The 11,908-nt window shown below is 44.4% G+C and overlaps 1 protein-coding gene across 11 annotated transcripts in view; it reads left to right on the top strand.

The window, feature by feature from the left end:
• The first annotated feature begins 982 nt into the window (after nucleotides 1-982).
• The window catches only part of TBPL1 (TATA-box binding protein like 1), a 38,612-nt gene continuing 27,686 nt past the window's right edge, over nucleotides 983-11,908 (top strand). For 2 of the 11 annotated variants that reach the window (XM_070073541.1, XM_008263540.3), the window contains exon 1: nucleotides 1,375-1,570. Coding sequence is in view for 3 of the 11 variants with exons in the window: in XM_051854310.2 (XP_051710270.2) it covers nucleotides 1,113-1,517; nucleotides 2,391-2,464; nucleotides 4,806-4,938 (612 nt within the window). In the remaining 8 variants the exon portion in view is untranslated. Of the gene's footprint in view, nucleotides 1,571-1,752; nucleotides 2,465-4,805; nucleotides 4,985-11,908 lie in introns of those variants that run through there. The other 9 variants (XM_051854310.2, XM_070073538.1, XM_002714832.4 and 6 more) reach the window with 9 other exon arrangements.

The raw sequence follows: 11,908 nt of genomic DNA, 5'->3' as shown, positions 1-11,908 counted from the left end.
ATACAGAACACAGACTGCATATTTAACTTACAATGCATTGTCTCCCGCTTAGCACCTGAATAATGGGGCACATTGTAAGAGCCGTGAAGCCCATGGACTTTTTATCTCATTGTTTCATTTCTTCCACCCTGAAGTGAATTCCTGGGTCGGGAGGAATGGTGTATGGGATAATATGTTAGCATGTGAACATACAGTATGTCCATGCAATATTCACACAGAATGATGTTTGCAATTCCATTGTGTAGAACTAGCATAGAGAGGCAAACTGTTGACTGATCCATGACAGAAGGGAGACCAAAGGAATTGACCAGGTTGGTTCCAGGCACCTTGCTGGTCCCCTTGAAAGAGAGCTGCTGTAAAATTACACTGTTGCTGTAACATTGACTTTTCAGCAGTGGCAGCTGAAATGCCCTGGACAAGGGCATTCCCTGAGTCATTTCCTTGGTCAATCTGACCGTATTATTCTTCAGTTTGTCTCACTTTCCCCAGAACTTTGAAGAAAATCTAAACCTCTATGGTGTATAAGGCACTGAAGATTCAACGTCTTCATTTCCCTCCAACTTCACCTTGCCTCTTTGCCTTGCTGTGCTCCAGGAAGCCCCAGAACACCCCAGTTCACCATGCGCTCTGCACGTCCTGTTCCTTCAGACCAGAACACACTGTGTAGCTCTCTCCCGCTCCCAGCCCCATTAGAAATCAGCTGAAATGTTACCTCCCAAAAGCCCTCTCGTCACTAATTCAGACATGTCTAACTCACGTCTTGTTTCCTGCACTACACCTGTCACATGTTATGTTTGTAATTAGTATTAAGCTAGTACAGAAACTAAAATGAATTTCGTCAGCCCACATCCTAGGACCAAATGCTCAAACATGTTTCTGAACTCTCCGGAGGCAAGCAAAAGATCAAGAGGCATCTTTGGAGACGGCACATAGTGAAATGCTCAAATGGCTGTAGGCTCCCCATCCTCTGGAATCCAGCCTGTCCCTTGTCTTTCAAATGAACAGTGGCATTTTCATTTTTCACCCTCGAATCAGACACCAGATATCTACAAACTCGCTCCGTGCGTGGCCTTCTAATTATAAAACCTTCCCTTGGCCTCCACCGGGGCGAGATGCCTGGATCGCAGGTGAGCTCCGGAGCACCGGCTCGCGCCGGCCGGAGCCCGAAGTCCGGAGGGCGCGGCGGGCTGCGCGCGGCGCTGCTGAGGCCGTTAAGCGAGCGACTCCGATTCCCGCGGGCCGTGCCGCTCAAGCCACCACCCGCGAGGGGCCCCGAGGGCACACACTCCGGCGCGGCGGTTCCAACTGGCGAGTGTGTGCCTTCGGGGCCCCCGGCCACCTCGGGCGCAGAGTCTCGGAGGGGGTCTCAGGCCCCGGACGCCCGGCTTCCATGTGAGCGCCCTCCCGCTCGGGTGGGCCTGCGCTGCCGCTTCTGCCCGGCGCCCGGGTCCTGGCTGCGGCCGCCCGCTCCACCTCCGCCGGGTCCCTGGATCCGGCTGCCGGGCGCAGGAGCCTCCGTAAGCACTCCCGGCCCCCTCGAGGGAGAGTCCTGACGGCCAACCCAGGCTGAGTAAGGGATAAGGCAGGGACGGGCGACCGAAGCGACGCGAGTCCCTGCCCTTTGCGTTCGTCTGCCCCTCTGCCCTCCTCTGGCTCCGAGAGGCAGGAGTCCAGCTCCTCTCCAGGAGACCCATGGCCACATCGTAAATGAGCGCGTCTACTTTGGGGAGCGAAGCAGGTCCCCCCCCCCCCCCGACAGAAAATGTCTCGTTTAGCCGTTAAGGAATATCGTTACCAGTTACAGGAGGACCTTTTGTATAAATTGGATGGGTTAATGAGAAAGTTCTAAGGTCTAGTTCTTAAAAACTCCATTTATAGCATCCCGTACACCAGACATTACGTATACATGTTTATAAAAATATACAAGGGATACGTAGTTTTTTGTTTTTTGTTTTTTTTTTTTCCACAACCTTCTCAAGTATTTCTCGAAAAAAAGTCTAGCCCAATGCCCTTTGACCCGCCCGTCTCTCGCTCGCCTCGCCATACCAGCGGGCGGGAAGGGCCCGCCTGCGGCGGACCAGGAAAGAGGAAGGAAGAGTAAGGGCAAGGGAGGGGGAAAGTGACGGGAGCAGCGAGAGCCGGAAATGAGCGGCTAGCGAGGAACCCAGGAGCGCCCTGTCTGGCGGCGCTCTAGCCGACGCGCGCCATCTCGATGCTCTCCCGCGTCTGGTCTATTTATTGTCGCCGGGAAGCAGCGGCCGCGCCGTACCCGGAACAACAAAGCACGAAAGACGGAGCCTGAGCCTCGGGGGCTCCTAGCAACAGACCGGGGCGGGAGTTCCATGGAGACTGGGGAGCGTGCCCGCCTCATCATCATCCTTGTCCTCCAGCTTCTCCTCCGCGTCCGACGCAACCGGCAGCAGCGCTGCCGCCGCGTCCTCTACGGCCGTCCCGTCTTCCCACGGTAACCCCGGAGGCGACCCTGGGCGGGGGGGAACGCGGGCAGCGGAGCGGCCAGAGTGCGGGGTGCGCCGCGTCGGGGCGCCGGCAGGCGTGTGCGGCGCTGGGGCAGGGCTGCGGTGGGGTGTGCGGGGGCGGGCGACCGGCGGACCGGGGCTGAGGTGGGCGAGACGGGTCCATTTCCGCGGAGGACGCGGGGAGGGGGGTTCTGGGCATCTCGTTAGGGTAACGGGGTGGGGGTGGGGCGTCCCTGCTGGGGAGCCTTGTGCAGCCGGGTGTGTAGGAGCGGAACGCAGGGGTTTGTTTTTCTTGCGAGCCACCGCAGGGAACGGCGGGGAAGGCAGCTTCCCCGTCTGTGTGTGTGGAGCCCTCCCCGAGGGGAAGGAGGACCCTGCAAAGAGGTTAGGGGGTCCCTTGCTTCCCAGGAAACTTCCCGCGGCCTCTCTGCAGCGGCGGGAAAGCTCCCAAATAGCGGCTTCGTCGGTTCCTGGGTCCGGCGATGCCAGCCAGCTGCGCTTTATTTTATTAGCGTTATTTTTAACCAGAATTAGGGTTGATGAAAAGGGATCTGGAGCCGAGGAGGCGAACGTGAATTGTGGGTAGAGATGAGAGTAGGGCTAAGTGCTTAGTAATAGCCGGTAAGAGCCCTAAAAGTGCGAGCCGAATAGGGAATGGCGGTTTTTAAATCTCTCGTGCCGAGATGTGCATCTGCAGGCTGTGTCAGTGAGCTGGTGGCTGTGAGGCTGGAGCTGCAGCCAGTCCACATCTGTGAGCTCTCCGGCTGCATCTGTCACCTGCAGTTCCAGAGCGACACTGGCAGTAGCTGGCGTGAGCTTGTATGGATTGAGGGGTTAGAACAATGCCTCACAGATGTGACTCAAGAACAGAGAACAAGTTTGGTGTGATTTTGTGGGTGTGAAGAAGCAATGACACCCCTGGGGAAAATTGAAAGAAATAGAAGGAGAAGGTTCAGCCATCCTCTGTGAAAGTTTGCTAGCACTCTCTCATTGAATCACTGTTTGGTATGTCCAGCTAAGGAGGCATCGTTTTGTGCTTTTTCATGAAGCGTTCTATCACAAGCCATTAATGGTTTTGTTCTGTCCAAAACCATCTTAAATCAGTAAGAGATTTTCTGGTGGCTTCCCGAAAAAGTAAGATAGACAACTACCAGAATACCATCTTTGTGGCATATGGGAACAAAACTCTTTTATTTTTAAGTTGAAGACTAAAGGTGAAAATAATTTAGTTGTGCCCCCCACCTTGTTTGCTAAGTCTGACTTCTCTTAAAAGGTACCATCCTTGTCCTGTTCTCTGTTTTCAATGGATGTTAGAAACTGAACTAATGACTTTAAGAGATCGAGATCGTCGGGCTGATTCTTGAGTCCATCAAGCCAGAATACAGAATTTTTAACTTAACACATTTTCATTTCAAACTGACACTCTGGAATTGAGGTCCACTGTCTCTTGTTAAGGAGTTTCATATGTATGCAGAGCAAGAGTTTGTACATTGGTAAACTTACATTGCCTTGTAAAGACTCGAAGAAGAAAAGGGCAGTGTTGCCATCTTTAATCGATCTGGGGCTGTTTCTTAATCTTTTCACTTAGCTGTTCTTCTGAGAAGGGCTTCTTGGGATGACTCCAGGTGAGGCCATGGTGCTTGGATCCCTGGGTTTTCATGATGTGCACATGAGACTTCGTGAACTCCTTTACCCCCTGGCCACGTCACACTGACTTCTCCTGACCTTGATTGCTATTGGTTCTGTACCTTCCCAGTTTGGGTAGGACTCTGACTTCACTAACGGTTCAGTTTGTGCTTTCCATGCTCTGGGCCCCAGCACTCCAACCTTTGCTTTTGTCTTAGTTCTCCTTACTTGTGTGGCCAATCAAAAATGATTTTTTTATGCTGTATCATTTCTGTTTCTTAGGGAGTTTTCAATGTATGTTCTTGGCCTATGTGTACCTTTCATTAACGTTACTTTGTCTGTTGGATTTTCCTTTCATATCCCTTCCTTGGTATTTGGAGAATTGGTGCGGTCATGTCAGGTATATTCTGAGTAACTGTTGTGAATACAGTAGGTTAACAGCCTTATGTCAAGATTCAAGATTGTATTAAAATAAGGCATGTGAAAATATTTGAACTTTTCCAAATGGTTTTTTAGAAGTATGCTGGTAATGCTGTAATTGTAGACACACTTTTTGAAAAGTAAATGTATCGTAGAGCCTGCTGTGTGTTTTTAATTGAACCTTAGGTTTTCATAATTCTTGTTCTAAAACAGTGATTCTTAACATCAACCTTTTCTGATCGTTTTTAATTTGCATATTTGACTGAAATTACATTTTGCCAGATTTGAGGAAACTAAAGTGAATTCCGCAAGTTTTTCTTCACATGGAAAATTGTCACATGTAGACGAACACAAATATGTAGAATTTGCTATAAAGTATAACATGCCTATGAAATATACAGCTGAATACTTTTGAAGAAAGTTATTTCTTATGGATGTGGCACGTTATTTAAAATCAGCAGGTACTGTATAATCTGGTGCTGAGTACTGTTTTGCAATAAAGGATAAGCTGGTGATGGGTTTCTTTTTATTGCATCATAGGTCATGTGATGAAATTATTGCCATGAAAAACAAAATTTAAATCAGTTTTAGAAAAATGTATAGTTGTATAGTTAAATCTTGCCATGAATCAAAACCTATAGTGCTTTGAAAATTTAGCTGCATTGTGACAGTAAACTAATTAACGTTTTCTTGGAATTTATACTATCTTGCTATACCTTTCATATGCCTGATTCCGCATCAGATATGCAAAGTTGGATGAAAGAGGTATTTCCCTTCAGGTGCTTTTTTAGAAAAATGTTCTAAAAGTGTGTATGCTTTGTTTTTATTTTTCACGTGTTTGAAAGGTGGAGAGAGAAGAGAAAGCTCAAGAGAGAGAGAACGAACAGAAGTCTCCCATCTCATGGTTCACTCCCCAGATGCTGGCAACAGCCAGGGCTGGGCCAGGCTGAAGCCAAAAGCCCAGAACTATATGGGTCTCCTGCATGGATAGCAGGGGCCCAAGCACTTGAGCCATCATCCTGCTGCATCCTCAATTAGCAGGATTTATTAACAGGGAGCTGGATTGGAAGTGGGGAATAGCTGGGACTCAAACCAGTACTCTGATAGGGGATGTTGGCTTCGAAAGCATTAGCTTAACCCCCTCCCATTTAGGTGCTTTTTATGAACTTGTAAATAGAAGAGAAATTCCATACATGGGGAAGAAAGCATGAGACACAAATTTGAATTTTGATCCTTTATTACGTACTGCCTGGTACTTGTTATTGGGGTGTGGATTTCATCATGCCTGTAAATTAGAAATGCCTTGAGGATCTGGACTCTGAGTCAGCATTGTGCTGTATGTGTATGTTTGAAAATGTGTTACTAGAAGGACATATGTTTATTTCACTGAAGATGCTTACCTAATATGAAAGAACCTTTTTGAAATCTTTAACTCTTGATGCTTAAAATTTCAATTTTTTATCCTGCCTGTAGGGATGAAAGATGAAAGTAGCAAAAATTTCTCACAGATGGTTAGTGCTTTGTTTCAGTTGATGCAAACAATAAAAGTAAAAGCTGACTGCCCTGGTAGGTACAGGATTTGCTCTTATCACATGACTGTCACTTTGGGATATTTCGGAAGGTAAGAGACTATATGCATATCTGAGGGATTTTAAGGCCACCTAGACAAATTTGATTTTTGTATTAGGACAGCCTTTTGTAAGGAGGAGAGATGGAGTATGTGTAGTTTGCACAGTTAGGAAAAAGCAGGATTCCGTAAGTATGTCATTAGTGGAAAGGAATCAGGTCACCTCAGAAATTCTACTCATTTGGTCTTAGGAAAGGGCAATAAAATTGAGAATGTGGTATTGTCCTGGGAAGTATGCTGCTAGGGATCCCATTAAATGTTTAAAAAAAAAAAAAAAAAAGTGATTTCTGGGGCAATTCAGATCTGCCCTCACAGGGAAGTCCAGAATGAAAATGTTAATTTTTTTTTTTTGGACAGGCACAGTGGACAGTGAGAGAGAGAAAGAAAGGTCTTCCTTTTCCGTTGGTTCACCCCCAATGGCCGCTGTGGCCAGTGCGCCGCGCTGATCTGAAGCCAGGAGCCAGGTGCTTCTCCTGGTCTCCCATGTGGGTGCAGGGCCCAAGCACTTGGGCCATCCTCCACTGCCTTCCCGGACCACAGCAGAGAGCTGGACTGGAAGAGGAGCAACCGGGACAGAATCCGGTGTCCCAGCCGGGACTAGAACCCGGGGTGCCGGCGCCACAGGTGGAGGATTAGCCTGTTGAGCTGCAGTGCTGGACGAAAATGTTAAATTTTCACCAAAAAGGAATGGGGGTTTAACCTAGCAGTTGAGGTGCCTGCATCCAGTATTGGAATGTCCTGCTTCCGCTGTTTAAGGCCAGCTTCCTGCTAATGGAGAGGAGGTTATTAGTCTTGATAACTGGTGAGAGACCGGGATTGAGTTCTCAGCTCTCAGCTTTGGCCTGACCCAATCCTGGCCTTTGTGGGCATTTGGGGACTGAGCCAGCAAATGGAAACAATTTCGTTCTCTCTTTTTCTCCCACACCCCCATCTCTCTACCTCTCAAATTATTTATTTATTTCACAAAAAAAGTAGCACTGGGGCTGACATTGTGGCATGGCAGGTAAAGCCGCTGGCTGCTTCACTTCTGATCCAGCTCCCTGCTAATAGCCTGGGAAAGCAGCAGAAGGTGCCCAAGGTGGTTGGACTCCTGAACCCATATGGGAGACCCAGAAGAGGCTCCTGGCTTTGGTCTGGCCCAGATCTGGCCATTGTGGCCATTTGGAGAGTGAACCAGCGGATGGAAGCTTTCTTTCTCTCCCTGCCTCTTTCTCTCTGTAACTCCGCCTTTCAAATAAATCTTTAAAAAAAAAAAAAAAAAGTAGCACTCAAGTTTGGCTGCTGGTTACTTTTACCAAGAAGTATTCATCTTTTTAAAAAAGATGTTGAAAATCAGATGGTGTGTTAGGGACAGAGTTTTCTCCAGACATGTGGGTGATTTTGTTAGTAAATTGTGCTTTAATGGTGACTGTAGACGTTGATCCATGCTGTGTGTTTAACTCATTAGGTGGTGACTACTGATATCTTAAGAAAATGTTTCTATTAACTAAATGGTTCAAAAGAATTATTACTCCTCCTGATAAATTATAAACATTTGCATTGTGAGAATAGTTTTGATCAGAACCAGTTACATTTTCTTGGGATTATGGCTGATATAACATTTCTGAATTTTGTGGCTAGGCATGTGGCACAAAAGGGTAAGCCACTTCTTAGGTACCTGCATCCCACATGGCAGTACTGGTTTGAGTCCTAGCTGCTCCGCTTCCAGTCCAGCTTCCTGCTAATGTACCTGTGGAGGCAGCAGTTGATGATTCAAGTGCTTGGGCCCCTGCCATCCATGAGGGAAACCTGGAATTCCAAGCTCCTGGCTTCAGCCTGGCCCAACCCTGACTGTTGGGGACATAGGAGTGAACCAGTGGATGTAAATCTCTATTTCTGTTGCTGCCTTTCATGTAGATGAAAATAAATAATCAAGCATAGTATAGACTCTAGATACAGGCTGTGTTCTGCATTGTGGCTTTGAGTATGACTTTGAGCAGTTTCTTTCACTAGCCTAAGCCCCAGTTTCTTTGTCTGCACTATTTGGGTAATAGTAGTACACTACTCTTAGGGTTGCTGTGAGAATTAAGTGTAAAGTGCTTAGAATTTTAAGAGCAAAAAAAAAAAAAAAAAAGGCAGGTGCTGATTACTAGGTGGTGGTACTAGATCATAAACGAAGGGTGAACCATTAGACCCCTTGAATGCTTTGCCTTCTTTTTTTTTTTTTTTTTTTTCTTCCGCTGGGAGGCTTTTTACCAAAGTATTGAAAGCCCTTCTTTGTGATGACTGACTGTTGGGCATACCTCCACTGTTCGGTTTGGGGAGGGAGAAGAACTTTTTAAATTTTGAATTGTCTCACAGGCATCTGATTATCACTTAGGGCAGATGGAGAAAGTAAAGAGAGACATCTCTGTTTCTTAGAAAAGGAAGGCCTACAAAGCCCGGGCTGGCACTGTGTAGCAGCTATTGAAATGCTGTTTCCCTGTGGACTTGACTGCTTGTTTAGTTGTATGGTACTTCTGAATAAAATAGACCCCAATGGTTTCATTTAGCAGAATTAATCCTTTAAAGGACACTATTTTTTACTTGTATGACCTTAACTGATGGTAAACTTGAAACTTGTTATTGTCCATGTCAAGCCATTTAACTTGAGTTTTCTGTGTCACGATACATACTCTGAATAGTAGGCTTCTTGTAATTTTAGAAGTAGCTGAAATTGCTGCTCTGCTCCAATAATAGCTCAAGAATGACTTAGTGGATTACAAAATTACGTTTATGATAATGCTAAAAACTAATATTGAGGTTACCTAATCAAAGAAATAATTTGATAATTATAGCTTTGTTTAGGCTGCTATTGAAATAATTAACTTTTCAAAGTTAAGTCTGAATGTTTTAGCTTAGTTGTATGGACATTTGAAGCTAGAGAATAACAGATGTTCTGCTTAAACAAAATATATTGCAGACTATTAAATCCTGTTTTGGTGGCTACTACCTAGGCCTAGATTTTTAGGTGGAAATACATTTTTATAAAATATATGTTTATAAAAATTAAAGTATGTTTTGCTTTAAAGGTACAGGGATAAAAAAGGTTTTTAATTTCTTCCATGTTGTACTTATTTTGCTTCTTTGTTTTAATTGGTTTTTATTAACCTCTACACACTGAGATCAGCAAATATGCTTGTATTTAGAAGTGTGCCTTTTGTTTTCCTGTTTAAAGAAATGAAACCACATTGCTACTATTTATTCAGTTGAACAACTAGTTTTAGTATTGATATAATGCAGATAACATTATTTTTGCTATCAGGGATTCTGGATCTAAAAAATATTGAGATAAGAAAGGAAATGTTAATGGCTATTTCATGAAAGCAAAAATATATAGGGATATATCTCTTAATTTTAGATACTTTGAATACTATGTTGGAAAAATCTTAAGAAAGCAGCTCTCCAAGGTGTTGGTACTATTTTCTGCAGTAAAATATGCCTGTTTTGAGACAAAGATCTAACACATTGTTAATGCTTCCCTAGTGTTCTTTCCACCACAGTCTTTTTCAGGGACAGATGCTGCTGTCCTTCAGATATGAAGATAATAAAACCAATATGTAATCCAAAAGTACTAATATAAAGATGAGTATTTGATTTATGACTATGGTCAGTAAATTTAGGACTTCATTCTTTTGACCCTCAGTTAAAACTGATGGTGAACCTGAAACTTTAGTGAAATAAGAATCATCCCATCTTGTTTTTTTTTTGTGTTTAAAAAAAAAAAAAAAGAGAGAGAGATTGATTAATCTTCCACACTAATTCATTCCCCCAAATGCCCATAATAACATTGGCTGGGCCTGGCTTCTTAGAAGCCAAGAACTTTATCTGGTCTTTCACCTGAGTGGTAGGAACCCACGTACTTTGGCCATAATCTGCTACTTGCAGGAAGCTGGATCAGAAGCTGAGGCTGGCTGGAATCCATTGTGGGATGCAGGGGTTCCAGGCTGTGGCTTAACTCACTGACACAACACCCGCTTTCATTGTGTCTTTATAAATTTGCCAGATACTTTTGTTGAGCCACAAAGCCTTTTTTCTCTCACTTACTTATAGTTGCAGTGAGTTTCCAGGACAACTCCAGGTACTTTTTATGTGTGTGTGCCCAATCCTTTAATTGTGAGTTGGCTTCATGCCAAGATACTTTGCTAGTTGCCAGATTAGGGTGGTCACAGCCATGTTGAAGGCATAGTCACCAATTCATGAGATACTCTTGGCACAGACTTGGTGTGCTAATCTCAAAGGTGTTCTGTTCTCTACTCTTCTTTTGGTAGTGGTAAAGTAGAGGACTGAAGTAAGGGATCTGACATTACTCAATACATTAAAATACTACATGAGTAATAATTCCTTTATCTTTTCAGCAGTGTGTTGCTAATGTAAGTCTTTAGGTTAGTGTAGCAGAAAAAAAACTTTAGCTGCCAGTAATCTTGAACCTTTTACTTCAGGGCATACTGCAAAACTACTTGGATAATTAGTTAATTTGTATGTACATTATGAATGCATGCCTCTTACTCTTCCTGGGCTTTTGTTTTTGGCCTGTAAAAATTGTTGCAGTTTCAAATGTCTGAAACTGTGTTTTTGTCTTGTATTTTCACTCTCATTTAGTAATAAAAGGAATAATGTTTTTATCATCCATGCCTGTTTAAAGGGTTTATGTCATGAAAATGACTGACAGGATATCCATTCTTTGACGTCCAGCTGTCATGGTATTATGAGTTAGAACCCTTAGAGGTGAAATAAAGGAGAGAGCAACTTTTACAGGAAGAGAACAGTTTTTGAAAATCTGTATATTTGTTTTGATTAAAATAATTCCTTTCTTACATCAGAAATGTATTGTGTTTTTTTGTATTTGTAAAAGCTCCTGGATTATAGTTGCCCTTCAGGATTTTGGGGTCTAAGCTAACACCAATAATAACTTGTTAGCTGCAAGAGTACTAGGCAGAACATACCAGAAGGTGAAATAAGGGAATCATAGAAAACTCCTAGAGAACTTGGCTGTTTGAGGCTATTAGGATTCTTACTGCTGGAATGAAAATGTGTCTGCTGTTTCCACTTATCCCTGACTCCACACGTCTTTCAGTTGTTCCTATTCATTTAGCTTGGTAGTTATTTCTTCAGTTTAGCACCAAGTGTCAGTTACTGAGCTGTGTTCTGAAGACATACTTTTAGATTAAGCAGTTTTGTGGTAGGCATTTGGCACAGAGATTCAGCTGCCAATTGGGACACCTGCATTCCATTTTGGAATGCCTGGGTTCCAGTCCTAGCTCTGCCCACAGCTTTAACTTCCTGCTAATGAAAACCCAGAGAGGCAGCAGGTGATGGATGGCTTGAGTAGTTGGGTCCCTGCCGCTCATTTGGGAGACCTAGATTGAATTCCTGCTCCGGGCTTTGCCAGCATTTGAAAGTAAACCAGTGGATGGGAGTTCTGTTTCTTTGCCTCTGAAAAAAATAAATAAGCAGCTTTCTTCAAGGAGCTGGTGCCTGCGTCCAGTAAATGGTTGTAATATAGTTAGTACCTTTCATTTAATGCACTCTCTGCTGGGGTGTTGTTTTCCCAAGTGTTTTGTATGACTGGCTCCTTCTGATCTGCAAACTGATTTTAAGAATAATTTTTAGGGGCTGGCATTGTGGCAGAGCTGGTTAGGCTGATGCTCATGTTGCTGGCATCCCACAGTGGAGTGCTGGTTCAAGTCCCAGCTGTTGTGCTTCCAATCCGACTTCCTGTTAATGTGCCTGAGGGGTA

Source organism: Oryctolagus cuniculus, chromosome 5 (genome assembly GCF_964237555.1).
Source record: "Oryctolagus cuniculus chromosome 5, mOryCun1.1, whole genome shotgun sequence".
Lineage (NCBI taxonomy): Eukaryota > Metazoa > Chordata > Mammalia > Lagomorpha > Leporidae > Oryctolagus > Oryctolagus cuniculus.
Note: the sequence above shows the minus strand (reverse complement) of the source record. Positions and strands in the feature narration are given on the sequence as shown.